Source organism: Phascolarctos cinereus, unplaced genomic scaffold, assembly GCF_003287225.1.
Source record: "Phascolarctos cinereus isolate Bilbo 61053 unplaced genomic scaffold, phaCin_HiC Scaffold_7;HRSCAF=346, whole genome shotgun sequence".
Lineage (NCBI taxonomy): Eukaryota > Metazoa > Chordata > Mammalia > Diprotodontia > Phascolarctidae > Phascolarctos > Phascolarctos cinereus.
The window spans coordinates 7,608,023-7,632,558 of NW_027556180.1; the positions used below are offsets into that span (position 1 = coordinate 7,608,023).

At 46.6% G+C, this 24,536-nt stretch overlaps 1 protein-coding gene across 1 annotated transcript in view; it reads left to right on the forward strand.

Annotated features, from left to right (window-relative positions):
* P3H2 (prolyl 3-hydroxylase 2) overlaps positions 1-24,536 on the forward strand; it is a 153,733-nt gene that overhangs the window by 122,168 nt on the left and 7,029 nt on the right. The window contains exons 4-13 of the mRNA XM_078147543.1: positions 1,856-1,987; positions 6,406-6,548; positions 7,416-7,505; positions 8,440-8,480; positions 9,209-9,303; positions 14,591-14,718; positions 15,487-15,582; positions 16,533-16,683; positions 20,121-20,235; positions 21,456-21,531. Of these exons, the coding sequence (XP_078003669.1) occupies positions 1,856-1,987; positions 6,406-6,548; positions 7,416-7,505; positions 8,440-8,480; positions 9,209-9,303; positions 14,591-14,718; positions 15,487-15,582; positions 16,533-16,683; positions 20,121-20,235; positions 21,456-21,531 (1,067 nt within the window). The remainder of the gene's footprint in view (positions 1-1,855; positions 1,988-6,405; positions 6,549-7,415; positions 7,506-8,439; positions 8,481-9,208; positions 9,304-14,590; positions 14,719-15,486; positions 15,583-16,532; positions 16,684-20,120; positions 20,236-21,455; positions 21,532-24,536) is intronic.

Below are 24,536 nucleotides of genomic sequence, written 5' to 3' on the forward strand. Positions count from 1 at the left end.
AGTAGGTGCATTTCTTGGCCCAAGGATGTGCTATTTGGAGGAAAGCTTTTTAATTCACAGAATTTTAGAGTGGGGCAAGTTTAGGAGATTATCAAGGCCAGCTCCCTTGGTACTCAGATTGAAGCCCAGTGACTTGCCCAAGGACACACAAGTCAGACTCAGACCCAGAACTCTGACTCCCATCTTCTACCTCCTGTGTTCCTTCAGCCACCCCACTTCCCCTCCACTGTATTTAGGTTGGGAGTCAGGTCAAAAAAGGAAGGAAAGGGGGGACAATGATGAAGCATCTCTAAAATACTCCCATATGTCATGGACTTCATTGTAACTTTTTTGAAGTGTATGTGCCTGCACCCCTTCCACTGATAGTGGGGTGGCTGTAACCCATGCCCATGCAATCAAACTGATGACGAACTTGTGAGATGTTCTGTCATCAAATGGCAGACACAGTCGCCCTCCCCAGGCCCATACTTGAAGCGGTTCCAGCTAGGATAGACTTGCCAGGCTTGCATTCCCCTGGCAGAGCTGACAGCAATGCTGGGCCACCCAGTTATCACAGTGAGGCATCTAAGGACTTTCATAGATGTTTTCTGAGGTATAAATTGGAAAGACAGCCTGACTCCTTTGGTTATGGTAGGGACCACTGGATTGCTATAAGCCCATTGGAATCTAGTTAAGGTTCCAGGAAACCTGGAACATTGTCACAAGCTTTCTTTTTCTTTTTTTTTTCCTTCTGCTTTGTCCCAAAGTCCCAAAGCAAGGTTAATGAGTTTCCTGCTGCACTCCTTGATCAACAAACACCTTTGGAAGAAAACTCACACTTCCAATTAGATTAGCCTGTTTTGGAGCTGTGTACTTTTATCATGCCTTAAAAGAAATTCATTTGACACAAGAATTGTTGACTTGGTGTGTTCACCAATAACAGAACCCACCTTCCTTGTTTAACGATAATGAGGATGGGGGTGGGGAGAACGAGGGATTTATTTACTGTCACTCTTGACAGTTGAGTCCTCTCAGGGCCTTGCTATGTGGGGCAAGTCCCTGCTAGGGAGAAGCAGAGCATTCTAGCCTCTAGCTGGACTTCTGGGCGCAGAGGCTGAAGGAGATGGAAGCGTCTGGTTTAGCTCTCTTATCACCTGGACTAGGTCTAAGGAACCCTCATCCTATAGATGAGGTGAGCCAACAACTTCACTTGATAGATGAGGAAATGGAAGCTGTGAAGGGGAGGAAGCAATAGTGTAGCATAAGAGGAGCATTGGGTTGACAGTCAAGTGACCTCTTCTGTCTGCCTCTAAGGTCCCAGTGGTAACCCCTGTGATTGGGCAGTAAGGAGGAGAGCCAGGATTTACGCTAGGTCCTCTGGCCATGATCCTCTGTCCTTTCCACTATGAAACAGATGCTCCATTCTGAGGTGCTGAGTGATGGAACCATACAACATTTCCAGGTGAATTTGCAAACGTGTAGCAAAATAAGACAATCCTTTGAACATTGGATGAAAATATCTGCTTATTCATGGCTCCCTATTAGAGCGTCTTGTCCAAGATTAGCAGGCATTATTATCTCCCATTTTAAAGATGAAGAAACTGAAGCTCATTCAGGTTACATGATTGCTCATGGTCACATATCTCCCCAGGGAGATGAGAAAACTGAAAAACAAACAGAGACAGCAGAAAAAACAAACTCCTCAGAGTACAATTATTTTAAATTCCTAATTGATTTTGTTTGACTTAGTTCAAGAGCAGCTTTAGGAAAGCTGGGGTAGAGAAAGAGCTGACAAGATGAAATGTGAAGGGGGCGTTGAAATTCCATCAAGCCAGATGCTCTATTCTCACCAGGCTCTTCTATCTCTCCTGTGCAGGTCTCTACTCCCAGCGTCTGATATGTGAGCATGACTGTGTGAGGGAGCTCGCCACATGGCCTGGACAGCTCTCTCCCATCGAGAACTTCCTCCCTCTTCACTTTGACTACCTACAGTTCTCCTATTATCAAGGTGAGGGGTGCACAAAGATGGTGCTCAGACCTTCTCTGTGGTCCTTTCAGGGGAAAGCAAGCTTGATGTGAGTCAAGAAGGTGATGTGACCGCTGGGTAAACTGGTGGGATTGCAAGCTGCCTTCAGAGAGTCAGAGAGTTCAAGACCAAGGAGGTGATGGTCTCTAGCTTCTGCCCAGGTCAGACCACCTCTGAAGGCCCTGAGCTGCGGATGCCATGGGACAGGATACAGTACTGACATTGATAACCTGGACAACCCGCAGAGGAGAGAGCCTGACAGGCTCCCTCAAGGCACTGACAGGCCTTGACTTCATGCCATTAGAGGGTGACAGATAGGAGAGCTGTTTGCAAGGATTGGCACACTTACTCTGCTTAGCCTAAGAGGTCAGAATGAGGAGTGATGGGAGAATGTTGCAAAAAGGACAATTTAAGTTTAACACCGATAAAATCTCCTTGGATGTCTCCAAGCCAGGCTAGATGACTGCTTGTTCTATATGTTGTAGAGGGGATTGGGCTTTACAACAGGCTACCAAGATCTCTTCTGAGCCCAAAATTCTTCCTTTCTCATTTGTTAAAATGAGGGGGTTGTATTAAATGACCTTTATGGTCCCTTCAAACTTGTCTAAACCAAGTCTTCTGGGCATCTTCTCTGTGGCTGTCAGGGTACGTAACACTTGAGCACCTCCCTAGCAGCTGTACATGTTCCATTAATGCCTTTGCCACTGCGAGCATGGTGGCAGGTTTCCTTGCCTCCTGGGATCACTGGGGAAAGTGACAGCTTTATAGCCACAGCCTACATTAGGAAAACTACCTTGTAACAGTGTCTTTCATGGTCATATTCTTTGGAGGTGCACAGATACCTCTTAAAATAACAAGCAGAGTATGAATTGACATTTTTGGCCTACTCTCATGAGCTTTTCTACCCAAAAAAGCAAAACACAGCCTCTTCTTCAGGGACCTGTTGCACAGTAAGTCATATTTTGGACAGTATTTGACAAAAAAAAAATAGAAAGATTTTGAGTGAGTCCTAGAATTCAGGTGTTTTTTAAAGTCTTAAAAAAAAAAGAAAGAAAGAAAAAGGTCACTGCCTGAGTACTCTGAATGCTCTATTGTCTTACATTCAAGAGGCTAATTTAGGTATTGGAGAGATGATGAGCATCCCTAATGTTCACCAAGAAATCACGTCGAAGGAATTCTTGTAGGCCCACCTTACTTATGAGCCAAGAGAGGGGGGAAGTGAAACCCAACGCCCACACATTTACAGTGTAATTTGTTGAAGGTTGTGTTATAGCCTCCCAGATCTCAGATGGAGAATGAAAGGCCGCCAAGCCTCCTTGATATTCCTTTGCAAAAGGCACACTCACTTGGGCCTGGGGAGCTCCTTGTCCTCCACTGGCATAAACATGCTGCAACAAACCCCAGCATCCACCCAGAAGGTCATAGGATGACTCTTCAGTATTTATGGTAAATACATGTTGAGGCCAGGTTCCTTTCACTCATACAGAGAAAAAGTTCCATGTCTGATGTCATGTCTTTTCAGTAGTCTCATTTTTTGAACCTTAAAAATTTAAGAGTGCTAATTGGCCAAGGCAAAGTGCCTGGGCATGTGAACATCTGAGCTCCAAAAGACTGGTCTTTTGGGGCAGCTTGATCTTGGTACACTTGGAAGACCATTAGTGGCCTCAGAACTGAGGGGGCTGTTACCTGAAGGGAAGTCTATGATGACTAGTTTCTCAGAATTAGCCTAAGGATGACTAACATTGCAATCAGAGATCTTTAAAGACTTACAGTAGTCTCAGGGTGGATGACCTGTCCAGTGAACATATTAATAATTATTCTGAGAATGAACAACCTTGGGAGAATCTGGCATTTCAGAGCATTTCAGGGGAGCTCATTTAGCTTCATGCATAAGTTACAAAAAAATGAAAAAAAAATGAAGAAACTGCAAAGTTAGCACACACCCTATGAAATTAGAACCAACCATCCTTCGATAAAAAGCAGTATCTCAACTTGTACACGAACAAGATTCAAGTAAAATATGCTTAATGTAAATGTTTCTTCTGCTTGGGAAGAAGTCTCCCCCACTTGGGAAGAAGTCTCCCCCACTTGGGGTCCCCCACCTGTGGCATCTGCACTGCCTGGAATGTTCTGCCTTCCCTTCTGCCTCTGTTTCCCTACCTTCATTCCACACCATCCTGTCCATGAAATATTAAGTGCAGGGACTTGGGGCATTGTTTGGCCCCACTTGAACAAGTACAAAATCATACTGAGTAGCCTCTGAAACCATGAGATGGGCTCTAACGTCCATATGGCACAGGTCAGATAAAAAGGCCTTCCAAGGCACACGAGAGAGCACACTTGTTTGGAGTGTACTGTTCTACTGGAAGTAGGTCAGTAAGCATTTATTAAGTGATTACTACTAGTTAATGTTATGCAATCTCAACTTGACCCTCCCTACAGCTTAAAGAGATAGATGGCACTTCTCCTCACCAACGTGAACCCTTTGGCATCCCCGTTTGCTACAATCCCTTCTGTCATCTCCAGCAGATTTTTGCCACTATTGCCCCACTCTCTCTCTAATCTTCCCACTTTCTGTTCCTAATGACTCCTTTCCTGATGCCTTCAAATATGCCTGCTTTTCCCTGTCTTTAAAAAAACATCACTTGATCTGACCATCCCTGCTAGCTATTGTCTTATGTGTCTTTTGCCTTTCTTGTCTCAACTCTGTGAGAAAGTTGTCTACGCTGGGTGACTCCCTTTCACCTTATCTCATTTCTTAAACCTGAAACTTCTGCATCACTCAACTGAAACTGTGCTCTCCAAAGTTGCTAATGGCCTCTTAATGGCCGAATCTAATGGGCTTTTTCCAATGGTCATCCTTCTTGACCACTCTGCAACCTTTGACAATCTGGACCACTGTCTCCTCCCTGATTCTGTCTTCTCTCTAGGTGTTCATGACACTGCTCTCTCCTTATTCTCCTTCTTCTCTGACTGCTCCTTCTCAGTTGCCTTTGCTAGCTTTTTGGCCAGGTCACTCCCACTAACCGTGAGTGTAGCGCAGGAGTCTGTCCTGAATTCTCTTCTCTGTATATATTACTTTGCTTGCTAGTCTCATCATTTTTCATGAGTTCAATTGGCATCCCTATGCTGATGATTTTCACATCTGTATATCTACCCCTTCTCCCTTTCTTGAGTATCGCGTTACCAACTGCTTTTTTGGAATGGATGTCTCACAAACTGAACACGTACAAAAGAGACATTCTTTCCCTCATGCCATCCTTTCTTCTGAATGTTACTGTTATTGTTGAAAGCACCACCATCCTCCAGGTCACCAGGCTCATGACCTCACTGTCACCTTTCCAGTCATCCCATACCTTCGATCACTTGCCAGATCTTGCAATGCCCCACCCCCTTCACAACATTTCTTATATGCATACATTTGTTCTCCTCTCTCCTTGGGCAACCTCGCCATCCTTCATACCCTCCTGACTCTCTCTCCGTGTACAACAATAGCCTTCTCTCTAGTCCCACACCGCAAGTCCCTTCCCACCACAATCTAATCTTTGTTTGGTTCCAAGGGTGACTTTTCTAATACATGAGTCTGAGCTCGTCTTGTCCCTTAACCCTTCGCCATCCCCAGCTTGTAGAGGTCCAGTGAACCCCTTACCAATAACACCAAACATGTGACCTTTTGTTCGGTATTTAAAGCTTTTTTATGAACTGGCCCCTCTTACCCTTTCCAGTCTTCTCGTTCCCACTCCCTCCCCATGCGCTATGATCTAGCCACCCTGACTCACTTGGGGTTCCCAGAAATCACCACTGCATCCCCCAGCTCTGGCATCTGCACTGCCTGGAGTGCTCTGCCTTCCCTCCTGCCTCTGTTTCCCTACCTTCATTCTGCACTCAGGTCGCATCTCACCTTCTTCAGGAGGCCTTTCTAGGTCCCCACCTCTCTGTATCTTACCTCCAGTTATGCTATAGGCTCCCGGCACTTAATGCTGTGGGACACTAGTAAGGGCTTAATACATACTTGTTGACTGAATTTGCCTGGTCCTGTGCCAAGTGCTGGGATGCAAAGAAAGGCAAAAACATGTTCGCTGATCTCAAGGAGTTCCCAGTCTAATGGGGGATATGACATGCAAATAACAATCTACGTGGACCTCCAAACACGGTATAATTCCATGAAGGTGGAAGCCCCAACAGCTGGGAGACGGGGGAGAGATCTGGAGAAAAGACCCCACCTAGGAAGCCAGTGGATGCTCTCATTATACCTGGTATTTCTCGACCTCTGTCCTCATCCCGTTTTCTCAATGATTGTCATTGTCTCTCTGTCTTTCCTGCCTGTTTCAAAGTTTCTCCTGGACTCATTGGGTCAATTCCAGTTGGCTCTAATACCACACCTTTCTGCTTTTCCCCAGTTGGCAACTATGTGAAAGCCCTGGAGTGTGCCAGGGCCTACCTCCTATTTCACCCGGATGATGAGGATGTGCAGGACAATGTGAAGTACTATGAGAGTGTGTTAGAAGAGAGCATGGACCCCCAAACCATCAAACCTAGGGAGGTGAGTCCAATGCTTCCATTGGCCATGGGCCCATCATTGCATGTGCTGTGGTTTGGATCTGTGTTGTCACATCAACAACAGTTTGATCATCTACATTGTCATCATGGAAACTGGCACCAAGGTGGCCCAGTGGAGAGGGTGCTAGGCTTGGAGTCAGGAAGACCTGAGTTCAAATCCTGCCTCAGTCACTTCCTTTATCCATTATCCTTGGTAAATCATTTAACCTCTCTTGACCTCAGTCTCTTCATCTATAAAATGATGAATTGGACTCTGAGGTCCTGCACAGTTCTAAATGATGCTATCACCTGACATACAAGGCAGGTACAGAAAAGGTCACTTTATGGTTTTGTTTTTCATAAATGCACATCATGTTAATGCCTAGAAATTCCACCTTCCCAAGGCATGCCTAGCCAAGTTTGGACAGGCTCCTTCCACCTGTCGGCGGAGTCACAAGGAGATAGGTGTCTTGGTCTCAGAAAGTCCTCAGGTCTACAGGGCTGCAATTGGCCTGGGGGGTGGGCAGTCTTCAGAGCAGTGACATCACAGGTCTTGGACGATATCAAAGTCAGGCTGACCCCCTTCTACTGTGTGGAAGCTACATTATCTCTGCTAAGTCTTGCTTTGTCAAAACAAGGCAAGGAAGAGGTGCATTTTTAGGACAGATGGCTTAAAACACACACACGCACACACACACACACACACACACACACACACACACACACACATGCACACACATTGTTCTTTATTTGAATAAATTCTGTTTGTCCTGGCCATTGGAAAATTCACCTTACACCTTACCAAATGTTGACATTCACATGCCCTGCCTTTTTGTTTCTTTGTTTTTGATTTGTTTTGTTTTGTTTTTAGGATGCTACAATATTTATGAAACGGCATAGACTTGAATCTGAGCTTATCACGTCAGCTGTGGTCCACCTAGGCATTCCCTACACTGAACAGGTAAAAAAAAAGTCATTTGTCTTCCTCACTGTTTATGGGGAGAGATAATTAGTTTCTCTTTGTTTTGCCATCGTTTCTTTATGTATACAAAATGGGAGCATTCCTGGGCTTTGGAGCTTAAAGGGAAGTTTGTGATCATCCAATAGCTTTCAGAGAGGTGGAGTGACTTGTCCAAGGTCACATCCTAGTTTCAGATCCAAGACTCATATGGATCTCCAGGATCCCAGGTCACTGGTGTTCCCATGGTGCCATCTCCTGGTACCAGAGCTCCATAGGGTGGAAGTTATCTCTGAGGTCCTCTGGTCTGAGCCTTGGTCCATGACACCTCCCTAGGCATTTGGTCCTGAAGGTTGTTACAGGAGAAATGCTGAGTTCATGAAACCCTGGGTGGTGACAAAGCTAGCTTGCTTCTCTTTGTGCCTTCCACTTTGTCCCCTCACTCGTGCCATCACTGAGATGACACCAAGTGCCCTGGTGCTTCACTGGCCACAGTACCTGACTGTCTTTGGTCCTGGTCACAGCCTCCATGGCAAAAACAACTTCCAGTCTCTGGGCCCATTTTAACATCTGGCTTCATGAGCTATTCAGAATTCAGTTTCTTAGTTTCTGATCTTTGCAAAAGAGAGACAGAATGTGGTTGAGAATACAGAGCTGACCTTATTGTCTTAAAGACCTGAGTTCAAGTCTCACCCCTGACACATACAACATGACCCAAGAGAAGCGATGTACACCTTCAGTGCCGTGGCAACTCTGTGAGACTGTAAGTGCTGGACATTTACCAATAGGCAAGGACAGAGGGAATTTGCTCACTGGGAGCTCCCCATATCAATGTAATCACAGGTGTGCCCAGGTGTGCCCCTCATTTTTTTAAGGAACGTGTGTTAAAGATAAAGTTACAAAGTGGTTTGTTTTCCTTATTCTCCCTTTACGCCAGAATTACTGGACCCACGGTGGAGGACGACAGGAAGAGCCTCAGTGAGTCATTTACTTGGCATATGAAGTGCATCTTGGTGGGGCTGGAGAGTGGCAGAGAGTGGAAAGGGCTTGCAGGCATGCCCCCATCTTAAGAAAAATGAGGTTCCGGAAATCAGAAGCCACAAATTAAATCACTTAGGGAGTTATAAATAAATTTATTCCCATAGACCCCTCTAAATTTTTAAATGATGCTTTCTCCTTTTAAATGATAATTCCCCATACTACCTTTGAGGATTTAGTTTCATGAATTCCTTGAAAAAGAAAGTGAGTGGAGAGTGTTCTCAGGAGCAGAGAGGCCTAAAGCTCCAACTAATGGAGACTCTAAAGTAGAGTTTTGTGTCAGTGGGAAAATCGAGTTGCATTTATGCATTTTTGGAAACAATAACAGCGTGAGCCCGATCATGACATGGAGGTGATGCTGGCCCTGCCAGTGGAGCAACAGCTTTGACATGTCCCACAAGGTAGTCAGGACCAGCCCAGAGCAGTTCGAATGGGCTCATTCTGGTGGCTGGCTGCGGGTATTCAGACATACACCAGCAGCAATGAAGGGCTGCCATTTTGGCATCCTGGAGGGCTGATGTCATTGCTCATGGCTCTGTCCTGCGCTCAGATCCCAAACCCAAGCATAGCTTCTTCATAAGGACAATCCACCCCCTCTGCATATCTGCCCCTTCCTCTTCCCCCACCCCATTCAATGAGATGCAAGCTTCCTCTCCCTTTGGGCACAGGGTCCTTTCAGAGATGGGAAGCAGGATGACCGAGGCTCCTGAGCAGTCTGTGGGGAAGCAGCCCGTGCCTAGGCTGGAGCGGGACCTTCGAGAGGGTAAGTGCGGGCATCAGCTGCTGTTCACCAGAAGGGCGCTCAGTGCCGGGACCCTGGTGATGCACAGAACGAAACACCTTCCCCCAAAGGGCTCCCAGCAGCCAGGTGGGATGAAGCCTGCCCAGGACAAGATGAATACGAGGGAGCAACTGTCGGGGGAAAGAAAGACATAGGAGGCAAAGTTCTCTAGAGAGAATTGAAAAGGGAGAAGATACTTTCAGTTGAGGGAATCGGGGAGGGCTTCATGGAAGAGGCAGCACCTGAACTGAGACTCGAAGGGAAGAATTTCAACAGGCAGAAATGAGGAGGAAGGTATGTCCCAGTCTGAGAGGGGCAACTGCAGGGAGGTAAGAGACTTCAGGGTAGGATTGCAGACTCTCTCATCCTCATCCAGCCTGGTTGGAATGTAGAGAAAGAAGGGAATCCACACCCTGAGGCGGGCAGGTACACCTGAGGCTGCCCCGCCTCCCCATGGCCTCATTCTGAACCCCTGCATTCCTGGGGAGCCTCCCTGAGCCCAGTTCCCTATTAGACCTTTGCTCTGATGGTGCCAGGTGTAGAATCAGGAAGGCCAGAGTCCAAAGCCGGCCTCAAACACTCTGACTGTGACCCTGGGCAGGTCTTTAATTTGTCTTCATCAGACTCAGTTTCCTCCTCTGTGAAATAGGGGGGCTGGGCTCTTCAGGTTGGGGTATGATCTTCTGAGAAGCTCCCTCCCTTGGGGTCCGAGGGTCCCACAGGCATCAGACCCTCACTGAGCTGGGACAGCTGATGTCCCTTAGCTGTGTGTCTGCCTCCCCCTTCTATGCATCCTCTGGGAGATTTCTGACCCCTCCCCAAGGCTGGTCAGGCTCGGAGGCTCGGTGCTCCCTCCACCCCATTTACTTCCGGGAATGCGCCGGTCCAGCTTCTCTGAAACCTGTTTAGGTTTTCTGTGTCAGGGTCCCTTAACTTTGACAGCCACATACCAGCTTGGCAACATTAGTGGCACACTACAGATCAAGCAAGAGTTACAGAATTGGGAGGAGAGAAACAATGCTAGATGTCAGGAGCAGACGGATGGCCACTAACTCAGAGGTCCCACCAGGACCTGGTGCATTCCAGCAAGCTCTGTGGGGTCATGTGGAGAGCAGGCCCTTTTCGTGAAGGTTTACAAAGCACTGTTGTGACAGCAGCCCTTTGGGCCAGGCAGAACAGGTATTGGTATCCCCACTATACAGATGAGGAAACAGGTTTCGCAAGGGTCAGTGGCTTTCCCAGAGTTCTGCAGCCACTGCTCAGGCCTTTGCCTCTGAAATCGAAGTCCCTAGAAGGGTGGCATCCAAGGTCAGACTCTGTGCCCTCATGCCCAGGCCTACCTTGTCCACAGCCAGCCTGGGTGTAGGGCTAGTCGAGGAAAGCTTTTTGAAGGAAGTGGGATTGGAGCTGGGCCTTGGAGCAGGTGGGATTGTCAGAGGGGAGGGAGGAGCACATGCCACATAAGCCAATGTGTGGAGGTGGGCAGAAGCATGACAGGTGTCAACAAGGCATTTCATGCTGAGGGATCTTGGGAGACACTGGGCACTCTAGGGACCTGGGAGGCCACTAATTTTAAAGATGTGGAAACTGAGGCCCAAGCAGGTGATGTGACTCGCCCAAGATCACATAGGTAGCAAGCCTCAGGAGCAGGACTTGAACCCAGTGCCTCTGCATCAGAAGACAAGGAGTCCTATCCCGACTCTGAGACTCACTAGTCATGTGACCATGAGCAGGCGTTTCAAGTCTCTAAGCCTCAGAATGAGAAAGATAATTTTTCATCAAGATGTCGGGACAACAGTGGCTCTTAAGCGCGTGAAGTCCCATTCGAGCGCGAGCTGCGATTATAGCAAAGGACGCTGGAGACAACGAAGGGCCTTGACTGGCAGGCTAAAGCCTGGTCAAGTCAGCAGGCTTCTATTAAGCACCTACTGTATGGTATGCAGTGGACTAAAATGCTGAGATGAATTGCCGTAGAAAGTGGGTTTCACTGGGCTAGGGGGCCTACAAGCTCTTCTTGGCTTAGAAGAATGGACAGATATGTCTATCCTGGAAGAATAAAAAAATAACATCTATGATGCAAAGCTTGCTTCCTCACCGGTTTTTGTGGCCCTTAGATAACACAGGACTTTTAGTTCCTACCTTGGCCTTTGGCACCAGGTTCAGGGTAGAACCTTGTCCTGGACCTCTACAAATGGGAGGCCTGCCGCTCCCCTGATTTCCTGGCTCTTCCCTTCCTCTGAGGAAGGTGGAGGCATCAGAATGTATAATATCTCCCAGTCCCCTGAGCCTCTGGCTATGCTCATTCTCAGCCACAAGCCAGCTGGGCCTCCGCTTCCTCCCTGAAGTTGTGGTCATCCAGAGGTCAGTGACTTTGTCCAAATGGGGAAAAAAAACCACCCAGGAAGTAGTGGCCAAATCAGCACTTTTCTGTAAAGGTTTGGGCAGCCCCAGAGAAGCTGCCAAATTCCAAAGCCCAGCATTAATTACCAGAGCCTCTGGTGCCATTGTGGGGACAGTGCAGGGGACAGGAGGGGCAGAGTTGGTGGGAAGGAGGGAAACCCTTCGTGCTCAGGCAAGGCCCACCTTTCCAGCTCTTCAGACCTGGGGCTACACCAGAAGCTGGTCTCATCAAGCCTTCCCCGATGGGGAGCCTGGCAATGCTGCTTTGTCACTCCTGCTGCTGGCTTAACGCCAAGGAGGGATAGTAAAAGGCTTGGACCGGGTGACTATTCTCCAGCTTTCTGTGGCTGGGGACTCTACTGGTCCAGAGCCATCTCTCCCATCGTCTCTTGCAGATAATGTCAGTTTCCCTCATCTCTAGATGAGAGGCATCATGGATCTTAGCTGTCAGTCTCCCTCGTCTCTGGACGGGAGGCATTGTGGGCAGATACTCAGCTGCCTCTTTTCTGGATTCCCACCCTCTCTCTCTGCTTTCCATCCTTTGCTTTCACTGGAAGCAGTGTTTGCTCAGCCTTTTGGTAGCCCAACTTGGCATAGCAGCCCTGGGCCTGGCCAAGCCACATTACAGGGACGACTTCCCTCCTCTGCTCCCTTCCCTGATACTGAGACTAGCAGTTCAGCAGACGCAGGGCCAGGCGCATACCTTGAGCATGACACAAGGCTGCTCTGCCTGAGCTGGACAGCGGCAGCTCCATGACCAAACTATCCCCACCAACCACAGCTCATTGGATGGCCTCCTTGTTTTCATTCCTCAGTTCGTCTCTGTCTGCTTGCTCTGGCCCTCCTTCCAGAGCAGTCCTCAGAATGTGTGAGGCGCGTGCCTGGGTGCATGTGTGGGAGTATACGTGCGTGCCTATCTATATCCCATGTATTGAACCGTGTTGAGATGTCACTACCGTTTTTCAGGGTATCATCTGTGCCTCTGGGGATGTTCAACAAAGGCAGGCTTTTGTATTGAGGGAGCCATGGACAACAGGGCTGTGTGTGTGTGTGTGTGTGTGTGTGTGTGTGTGTGTACATATGCATACATATATGCAGAATAAATATAAATAAAGTAGCTCAGTACAGGTTGTTGGGGGGGGCTAGCAGGGGGAAGCTCATCAAGGCTTTTTGGAGAAGAAGGCTTCTAAGCTGGGTCTTGAAGGAAGAGAAGGACTTGGAGATGAGATGAGTGGGGAGTTCATTCAAGGCAAGACAGCATCATGTGTGAGGGGCAGAGGGGAGCCACGTTGGCAGGATCACAGTGTACAGGAGAAAGAGCACTGCCAATGACTCTGGGAAGGCAGGTTGGGCAATGCCAAGGCAGACATTCAAGGAAATTCCTCATTCTTTATACTAACAAATGGGTAGAGCCTTTGAGAGATGCTTGTCTCCATAGAGATGGTCATGGAGACAATCACAGATGCTTTTAGTCTCCCGAAGGGCTGGCATTAGGTAGAGAGAGCAGATGGGTTGAGCCAGATCCTTGGGTTGGAGGAAAGGGCAGGGCTGCCAATGTTAAAAGTGGATGGTCTGGAAGGCAGGGTCATATGTGGCCCCAAAAAAGGAGAAAAGCTGGAAAACAAAGTTAAATCAGCTTAAAGGAAGCCGTTATCACACAGGGAGCCAAGGGTTTGAGCTGGGAAAGCCAGAAGACCTAGAAAGTATCACCAAGCATGAAAGCAGCCATTAATGGGAAGTTGAGACAAGACTGGGCATACTGAGGCAGGGATGGGGGCAGAGGCCGATCACCGTGATGAGCCAACGAAGCCTTGATCAGGAAACGCAAGGAGAACTAATGAGACTAGTTTCTTCCTAATGGTTTTGTCAGCCTGGGAGCAATTTCATCAGCTGGCCAAGGTCAATCTGAGCCCGATGAGGTGGGGCCCTAGAAATGTAGACAAGAAGCCATGGGGAGAAGCTAAGGTCACTGAGGATAAAAATGCTTTGGTTTTGCCTTTCTGTCCTCTGTGCCTTGGATGAAATGCGTGCTTAACAAATGTTTGTGGGATGGATGGATGGAAGCGGAAAAACAAAGCCATTTTGTTTCAGCTTAAGAGAAAACTTCCCACCAGGTAAGTTATCCAAGAATAGAATTTGCTTCCACTAGTAAGCTCCCTCCTATAGAAACAACCAAAGTAATAGTTAGCATTCCTGTGGCATTTTAATGTTTCCAAAGCGCCTTCTGCATGTTATTTTCATTTGATCCTCACAACACTGCTGTGAGGTAGGTGGTATCATTGTCGCCATCTTACAGATGAAGAAACTGAGGCAGAAAGGTGAGGTCATGTGGCCAGGATCTCACAGCTCATAACAGTCTAAGGGGAGATTCAAACTGAGGTCTTCCTGATTTCAAGACCAGGATTCTGTCCTCTACACCATGCAGATTCTTGACCTGGGGGTCCATGACTTTGCTTGTGATTGGGTTTTTTGTTTGTTTTTCAGTACTTTGATAACTATTCCAGAATAATTGGTCTTCTCTGCAATCTTGTGTATTTTATTTGACATATGTAAACAAAGTATTCTGAGTGGGTCTGCAGGCTTCACCAGACTCCAGAGGAGTCCATGACACCAGAAGGGTTAAAAACCCCTGGTCTAGAGGGATTATAGATCAGATGCATGCTAAGTTATGAGGTTGAGCAGATGCACTCTGAGCTCCTTTCCAATTCCATGTGGTTATTAATCTAGGCCTTCTCTGATTTGGAAGGAGAAGCTGATCCCTTCCCCTGCTTCTTTTCCCACACACCCCAGCCCCACACAGACTCTAACTGTGCTTCCAGGCCCCTGGCCCTCTGCTCTGGGCTTGCTCAACAACTGTCTGTCCCTGCAGGGGGGCCGCTGCTCTACAGCCACGTGAAGTTTGTTTATAACTCAGAACAGCTGAACGGAACCCAGAGGATGCTGCTCGATAATGTCTTGTCGGAGGAGGAATGCAGAGAGCTCCAAAGCATGACCAGTGTAAGTGCCGAGGAGGGCAGCAGGGTGTCTGCTTGGTGTCTGGGCTGAGTGGAGGGAGCTCCTCTTTTTTCTTGCTTTCCTCCCTCAGCTTGTGGCTCCTTCAGGGCTAGGGCAGGTTAGCTGGCACCACTTGGGGATGAAAGGTCAGGGGAGTGCTTTGTGTTCAGTTCTAGAGGCCATCATAAGCCAGAAGGAAAGTGACCAGGATGGTGAAGGTCTTTGTCATGTGAGGACCCTTGAAGCCTGAAGAAGAAGGGGCAGAGGCTAGAAAGCAAAAGGGTGACTGACATCTTTGGGGATTCAAAAGGCAGAAGAATTCCACTTGACCTTAGAGGGGAGGACTAGGTATAGTGGGTGAAACTTTCCCAAAATTGGATTGAACCTTCACATAAGGAAAATCCTCTCAAATATAAGTGCCATCCCAATGTATAATGGACCCTCCCTTACTGGTGGTCTTCAAGCAGAGACAGAACATAATATTTGGTAGAGGGGACCCCTTGTCTGATATGGTAGAGGTTGGGTGCCAATGGAGATGCCTTCCAATGCTGACATTCTGTGATTCTCTTGGAGTCTTTGGGGCTGAGTGGTCTTTGAGTGGGGAGATTGGGCCATGACTTCTGGTGAAGGAGCCCCAGTCCCACTCACCTACCTCCCCGGCAGTTCAGTGAAGATTTAAAGGGCAACATATGGGAAAGAGAAAGCCGTGCCCATGTGAGATAGCATCGTCACTCGCCCTAATGTGGCTCTGTCTCTGTGTTTTGCTTTCAGAGAATAATGCTTGCTGGCAGTGGGTACCAAGGGGAAGTTTCACCCCTCACTCCCAATGAGAAATTTGAAGGTGCCACCATCCTAAGAGCCCTCAAGGTAAAGTATTCAGTATTCAGCTGAGATTCCTAAGGATCATCCAGTGGATGGGACATCTGAGAAACATGGCCTTGGTGAAGACAACATTCTCTGGTCATTTTTCAGGAGGTGTCCAAGTAGTATCATTGACCAAATGCTGGGTCAGCTGAGTTAAAATCCTGCCTCACATACTTACTACAAGTTTGGCTCTCGGCAAGCTGCTTAACCTCCCTGGGCCTCAATTTCTTCATCCGTAAATTGGAGATAATAGATTGTACTTCATAAGCTTGACATGAGGATCTGGCAATATACGTAAACTGTTTTACAAACCTTAAAGCACTTTGTAAATGTTAATTATTGTTATTTTTCATAATAATATTCTGGTAATGTTCACACACGTAGCCATAGACATGCTCTCAGGCCAGGGCACGTCAACGTGGTAGATGTTCAGTGTTCAGTAACTTCTGGGGTCCAGGACCTTCCTGGGGATCCAGGGTCCCCCTCAATCAGCATCACTACAATATTCTTGCCCCAGGCCTGGGATTTCAGACACCAAAGTAGTTTCTCTTCAAGATTTCACCACCTATGAGGCCTTCTTGGTTGTCTCTTCAAATGGTTCCCTGAGAACCCCCAAACTCCATGAGCCAGTAATGTTCCCCTCAGTTTATAAATGGATACATCGAGCCTAGAACACAGGAAACATTCCCTTACCTAACATTTATCTAACAAGATTATGAGAGGCAAGAGGAGGATTTACAGTCAGAAGCCAGGGTTCGAATTCCAGCTCCCTGTGTTAATTGTGAGTGAGTCATACGATATCCCTGGCCTGGGCGTTTCTCATCTGTCAAAGGAAGGGGGTGTGCTAGATGACTTCCAGAGGCCCTCGCAGCTCAAAATCCCTGCTTGGTGCCAGATCTTCACTTAGATTCTCTTCTTTCCGGGCAGCTCAGTGGTTTCTTCTTTCTCTTCAGTTTGGCTATGAAGGCCGAGTACCCTTGAAGAGCGCGAGGCTGTTCTACGATGTCAGTGAAAAGGCCCGCAAAATCGTCCAGTCTTACTTCATGCTGAACTCTACCCTCTACTTCTCCTTCACTCACCTGGTTTGTCGAACGCCTCTGTCAGGTGAGTCATTGGGGCCAAACCCCAGTGGTTTCCCTACTAAATTCAATGAAAATGTCTTGGAGAATAAACTGTGAAAAACAAACTAGAGGAAGGTTTTCTAGAGCTCAGAAGTCATTAAAGTGAATGATTTGTCCTGAGCACGATTTTCCCCTTTTTCCCACTTTTCATTTTTGTTAAACAAGGTTCAAAGCACCAGCTGGGACATTTCTTCCTTCCTGTGTGTTTCCCAAATGGATTTTGTGAGTGAACTCCTAAATCTCTTTATTTAATCATAATCTCTTAATGGACCATCTTTCTCTCTGCTTTATAACCTCTAACCCTGTTCTTTGTCCTTGCTGAGACCTCCAGTCCCTCTGTCCTCAGTTATTTCCCAGGCCTTCACCCCTGCTCTGGCTATACCCTCTTCCCTTCTCTATCTCAACCCCCTTGGCCAGTATATTCAACTCTCTGCTGTGCTCTCCACTTGCATTCCTGTTTCCCTTATCTAAGCCATGATTTTGAATCATTCCCAACTTCCACTCGCTTCATTTCTACCCACTGACCACTGAATGAAGGTAGAGCAAATCTTGGGGCTTCTGTGTGTACCTGCTACAAATTTATGGTCCATGGTCCCTCTGGGTTCTCACTGCACCCAGGCTATTCTCTGATGGATATACTCTCCCTGTCACCACAGTGGCTTTTCCCAACCTTTTCACCCCTGCCCTAGACTCCCCACCCTGCACTCCCAGTACCCTTCCCCCCCCTCGCCTTCTCAGTTGAAGACCTCACCTCATACTTCAATGAAATATTTGAGGCCATTTGCTGAGGGGCCCCTCTCCTTTCCTCCCCTTAATTCACACCACTCAGGTGCTTTGTGCCGCTATCTCCTCTTTCACCTCTTTCTCTTGTGAAGTAGCTGTTCTTCTGGCCAAGGCACCCACTTGTATGGACCTCTGTTCCTGTCTTCTCCAGCTGATTCTCTCTCCCCTTTCTGGTCCCCACTGTTTCTCACAGTCTTTCTCTTTATATGGCCCTGGCTTGTTCCCTGCTGCCTACAAACACACCCGTGTCTCCCATTTGCCTTAAAAATACTCCATTTGATTCAACAATTGCCCTTTGGCTATCATTCTCAAACTTTCCCTTTTTTCTTGGCTAAACTCCTTGAGAAAATCATCTTTACTTATTGCCTCCACTTCCTCTCCTCTCCTGCCTCCTGAACCCTTGCAATCTGACTTCTGGCCAGACAGAGATTATCTTCTCCAAAGGCATGGATGATCTCCTAACTGCCAAACCCCATGGCCTTTTCTCCCTCTTAATCCTTCTGGACATCTCTGAAGCCTTTGTCAATGCAAGTCATCATTTCTTCCTAGACACTCTCTCCTCTCCATTTCTGGGATCCTACCGCTCTCTGTGATTCTCTTCCTTCTTGTCAGACCCCTGCTTCTCAGATTTCTTTGCTGAATCTTTGCCCAAGTCATGCCCACTGACAGTGAGTATCCTCCAGTCTTCTTCTCTTATCTCTGGCTTCTCTCACTTGGTGATCTCATCATCTCCCATGACCTCCATGATCATCTCTAATCAGGTGTTAGGCCTATTGAGCCAGGCCTAGTCTCTCTTCTGTCCTCCAGTCCCATATTTCCAGTTGCCTCTTCAATATCTGAAAGTGGATGTCCTTTAGGCATTTCCAATTCAAAGGCCAAACAGAACTCATTACTGACCTTCCCTCTGCCCAGCTCAAGCTCTCCTTCCCTTCTGCACTTCCTTATTTCTTACAAAGGCAGCATCTTGCCAGTCACCCTGGCTCAAAACCTTGGTCTCCTCCTTCAGGCCTCACTCACATTCACTCCATGTAGTTAATCAATCGTCAGGTAGGTGACACAGTGGATGGAGTGCCACTCCTCAAGTTAGGAAGACATGAGTTCAAATCTGGCCTCAGACATGAGTTGTGTGGCCCTGAGCAAGTTAATCCACTGCTATTTGCCTCAGTTTCCTCACCTGTAAAATAGGTAGCATAGTAATAGCACCTACCTCTCAGGGTTGTCAGTGTAAAGGCTTAGCACAATGCCTGGTACATAGAAATGTTACCCCTCATCACCTTCACCACCCCTCTCACCTAAGGCCCCTTCACACTGCCCCCATCCTGCTCCTGGTCCTCCTCACCTCTCACCTGGGCTAGTACAACAACCTTCTGTTTCCTCTCCACGCCACCATTCTCTGCTCACTCCAATCTGTTCTCCATGTGGCTGCCAAAGTGGTTTTCCTAAAGCCCAGCTCTGACTGTGTCCCCCTCACTACTCAGTACACTCCCTTAGCTCCTGATTAGTGGGTAGGTCAACAAGCATTTATTCAGGCCTTACTCTGAGCTAGACACTGTCTAAGCTATTGCCTTCATGATCAGATCCTTAGTTTGGCATTCCAAGCCTTTCTGGTCCTCTTCCACCTTATTCCCCTACGTGAACTCTGATTGGGTGACACTGACCTCCTTGCTCTCCCTCACCCAGGACACAGCATCTTCCAGCCATTTGAAGTGGTTGTCCACCCCCCACCCCTGTACCTGGAATATTCTTCTTCCTCCCCTCTGTCTTCTGGCTTCCCTGGACTCTTTTAAGACTCAGCTTCACTTATTAGCTGTGTGACCATAGGCAAGTCGGTCACTTAATCCCGATTGCCTAGTAAAACGCAAAAAGCAAAAAAAAAAAAAAAAAGACTTAGCCTCCACCGTCACTCCTATGGCCCCTGTGGCTTCTCTCTGGGGTTACATCCTATCGCACTGATTGTATCTCATATGTACATAATTCCTCACATGTTGTCTTGCTTATTAGAATGTGAGCTCCTTGAAGGCTTACTTTTTCTTTGTCCACAAGTTTTTACTGATGCCCTTTCTTTTCTTACATCACCAAACCTCCCCTCACCACCGGCCCTGTATTCCCTCTTTCAGAAAGCCAGCAAATTTAACAAATGCACACATCATGACTTTGCCTTTTTTTGCATTGCTAGTACCTGTCATACAGCAGGCACTTAATAGATGTTGTTGGCTAACTAGGCAGTGGTTCCCTCTAACATGAAAGGACCTACGAACAGCTCCCTTGTTGGATGCTGGGAAGGAGGAGAGAATGACTCCTGTAAAGGCAGAGACACCTCGATTGTCCTCGCCACCCACAGAACTTAAACAGTCATTGTCTTTGCAAAGCAAATGATATGGCCTCTTTCTTGGTGGGTGTGAAATGTCATCAGCTATGGAATCCTTCCCATGTGGTGACTTCCAGCATGAGATCTACTCCCAGGTTCATCCCCTCATCATTTCTAATGGGTCTCTTGTCTGCCCCATTCCAAGAGACATGATGGAGAGCAGGTAAGGAGAGGATCTCGTGCCGCACCTCAGCCCCTCTGCTTGTCGGGAAAGCTGCCCCGTCCCACTGCACCATGTCTCACTCTTCCTTGGTCTCCTCTCCTGGCAGATCAGCCACAAAATAGGGATGACCTCAGTCACCCCATCCATGCTGACAACTGCTTCTTGGACTCAGACACCAACGAATGTTGGAAGGAGTTTCCTTTGGCCGCAAGGGATTACAGGTACCACCTGGGATTAAAGGGCAAATGCACAGATGTTCTGTTGTCAAAGAGCCCTAGGAATCAGAGGCTGGGGAGGTTCCACCTGCCACTCAATCCTCCTCTCATGGAGGTTTGGATGACACCAAGGAATGCTGGCTAACCTTCATCCACCCACCCATGGGTAAAACCAAGTCCACTGGACAATGGAGAATAAGAGATCAGAAGGGGGAAGGGCGCAGGAGCAGAAACAGGAGTGGTCCTGGGCTCCTCCATCATCTCTGTTTCCAGCTATTGGGATTTTTGCCCCAATTCTTTCTTCCACAAGAAACTGATCAGATCAAATTAAGTCGAGAAGCATTTATTAAGCACCTGCTATATACCAGGCACTGTGCCAGGATCTAAGGATACAAAAAAGTCAAAGACAGGGTCTGCCCTCAAAGCTCTCACATTCTAATGGGAGAGACAGCAAACAACTAGGTATATCCAAGATCAATACAGACTGGATGGAGGGTAATCTCAGAGGTAAGGGCCTGTGATGGGGAGCCCCAGAAAGGCCTCCTGCAGAAGACGGAACTTAAACAGCTTCTTGAAGGAAGCCAAGGAAAACAGGAGATAGACGTGAAGGGGCAGGACATTCTAGGCATGGGAGGCAGCCAGTACAAAGACGTGGAGATTGGAAATGGAGCCTCACCTTGGAGGAACAGCCAGGGGGTCCCTGTGACAGAATCTTAGAGTACACAAAGGGAAATAAAATGTAAGAAGGACAGAAAGGCAGAAAAGGGACAGGATGTGAAGGCTTTAAACTGAAATAGAGGATTCGATATTTGACCGTGCATGTAACAGGGAGCCACTGGTGTTCATTGAGAAGAGGTTGGGTTACCATGGCCAGAAGTGTGGGCTAATGTCTATCTATCACTTTGGAAGATGAAAGGGGGATCTGTTGGCACACAGGGAGATCAGTCAGGATACTATTGTAGGAATCTAGCTGAGAGGCAATTGGGATCTGAAAGGTGGAATGGAGGTGACAGATGAAGAAGGTGGCAACAAGAAGGCATTGAAATGCTGATGAGGACAATGAGGGTCTGAGGAACAGCCCTAAGCTCCATCCCAGGGCGTGGTGATCCCCTCAGTAGCACTAGGCAGATCATGACTCACCTGCACGGGCTTTCCAGGCCACAGGAATGGCATAAGGGTGATCATGGCAGCCAGCCTCATCAGGGCCTTTGTCTTTCTTCTCACAGTGCCATCCTCTATATGAATGAAGACTTTGAAGGCGGAGAGTTCATCTTCACCAGCATGGATTCCCAAACTGTGACTGTAAGTAACCTTCCTCTTGGATGCCCCATTCTCTGCCCGGCTGCTACCATTTCCTAGAACTTCACAGCTTGGCTTCTTTCCATCTCTTTGGGGGCCCTATTACATCTCTTGCATTGATTATGGGGTGAAAGAAGTCCTGTGAATTCAGAACTCTGAGGTTGGAGCTGGAAAGGAACCTTGGAGATGTCTCCTACAGAATGTAAGCTGCTTGAGGACATATTTTTTGGGTATCCCCAACACCTAGGACAGTGCCTGGAACAAAAAGGATTAATAGGGTAGTGCATATTGACTATTAGTTGACGCTTTTTCCAACTCCCTCATTTTACAAATAGGAAATAGAGGCCCAGAGAGATTAAAGTGACTTGCTCAAAGTCACACAGCTATTTAATAACAGAGCTTGGGGGATTATTCAGGGCTTCTAATGCTTGGCCTGATACTCATCCTGCTACATCATTTTCCGAACACACCCCAATTCAGCCAATCTCAGAGCACCATCGAAGTGTGCCATGTGGACTTCTGGGGCATAACTTTTACACTATATTTGTGGCCCTGATGGAAGCAATACTTCCCTTTCGTTGGGAGAGTACTGTTGGCTTTTGGGAGTCATCTATCCCTGAGCATATCTGCTGTCTTCATAGCTAGAGATCAGTTAAAATTAACCAAACAGTACTTCCATGGACTGGCTAGCACTTCTGGAAACATTTGCCTCTCACCCTTATGGGCAGCATAATGATACTCCTAGAATCTCTCTGCAGATAAAGGCCAGGAAATCCTCCTCTCCACTCTTCAATAGCCCAACTCAAGCAATGGTTAGATAACACACTCTGAGGTACACACAAGAGAGTCTCAGGCTAGCATTCTATCTATTTGTGTAGAAGGGGCTCTGAGCTCTCAAAGGTGCTGATGAAGCACAAGCTGTGATCATCCTGCTAAGGACTGATTCCAAGTCTTGTAATGGATGGTAAGATGTTAGTTTACAAACCATCCTAGCTAATTTTGAAGAGACCAACTCCAGAAAACTGGTCTCCGGAGGATGATTGTTTTGGGGCAATAGCAATTCGCAAAAACCAATCTCCTAAAGCCTAAGGACTAATAGGCTTTAGTATTTAGTATTAGTGGAGAGAGTACAATGACTCATAGAATAAATCATGGAGCCTTGAAATCTAAAATAAATAAATATATATTTATATAACATATATGATATAAATAATATAATATAGTAATACGATATATAATAATATAATATATAAAATAGAAAGAAAGAGAGAGGAAGGGAGGGAGAAAAAGAAGAAAGGAAGAAAAGAAAGAAGGAAGGAAGAATGGAAGGAAGGACAGATGGAAGGAATAGAGAAAGGAAGGAAGAAAGGCAAAAAGGAAGAAAGACAGAAGGGAAGAAATAAAGGAAAGAAGGAGGAAAGAAAGGAAGAAACAAAGAAAGGAAGAAAGGAAGGAAGGAAGGAAGGAAGGAAGGAAGGAAGGAAGGAAGGAAGGAAGGAAGGAAGGAAAAGAAAGAAAGAAAGAAAGAAAGAAAGAAAGAAAGAAAGAAAGAAAGAAAGAAAGAAAGAAAGAAAGAAAGTCTTCCTGAAATTGACTAGAGTTGAAAATCCAGTGGCATGACAAAACATTATCTTCACTTTTCCTCCCTCTAGAGGCTAAATTTGGTAAAGCACAGAGGTTACTACAGACAACAAAGCATTGGTGGTCATGTTCAGCATCAATCCCTGCTACTTTCCAAGTTGTGTTGACAGGATTCATTTGGCAGCTCATTTCTGTCACTTATGAATGACTTTCTCCAGGCAATATTATCTTCCTTTGTGGGGCAAAAAAATGACACATTTACGCAACAATAACAATTATCATCCCACTGTGTATCTGTGCCTCACTCTATATCTCAGGTGGAGGGGATAAGGAAATAAGCATTTATATAGCACCTACTATGTGCCAGGCACTGTGCTATGTGCTTTTTTACAAATATTATCCCATTTGATTCTTTTTTTATTAATTTATTTTGATTTAGCAACAATCACTTCCATAAGTTTTGATTTTTAGATGTTTAAATGTTCATCATTCAGTTGATTGGTGTTAACCCAGGACTCAGGTTCTGGACACCAGGCTCACTTCCAACAAGTGTCAAAGCAGGAAAGTCAGTTGGCCAAGTCCACATAGGTGGTAAATGTTTGGGCCAGGATTTGAACCCAGGTATGAGCCATCTCTTCTTCTTCTTCTTCTTCTTTTTTTTGAGAGGCAATTGGGGTTAAGTGACTTGCCCAGAAACACACAGCTAGAGCAATCCTTTCTTCAATTAAATTACGTGATTATCAGTTTTATTTATTTAATACTTTTCAAATAAAACTTCCTGCTATTAAAATGAATGGACATAATGGGAAGTGGCCTCTGGAGAACAGATCAGGGTGAGGAGAATGATTTACACAATGACCACAATAACATGAAAGGAGATGAAATGGAAAGATTTCAGATCACAGCAGGCAGAGTACTGACAGCAGAAGCCTTCTATACATATAGGCTATACATATACATTCCTATTAAACGTATTTTCACATTAGTCATGTCATAAGGAAGAATTAGAACCAATAGGAAGCACCACAAGAAAGAGGAAACAAAACACAATAGAAGAAAAAAAAAAGAGCAAACACTATGCTTTGATGTGTATTCAAACTCCATAGTTTTTTTCTTTGGTGGATAGCATTTTCCATCATGAAGCCTTTGGAGATGTCATAGATCCTTGCATTGTTGAGAAGGGCTAAGTCTATCAGTGTTAGTCATCGCACAAGGTGGCTGTTATTGTGTACAATGTTCTCTTGGTTCTGCTCATTTCACTCAGCATCAGACCATATAAGTCTTTCCAGGTTTTTCTGAAGTCAGCCTGTTCATCATTTCTTATAGCACAATAGTATTCCATTACATTGATATGCCACAACTTGCTCAGCCATTCCCCAATTGATGTGCATCCTCTCAATTTCCAATTCTTGGACATCACAAAAAAA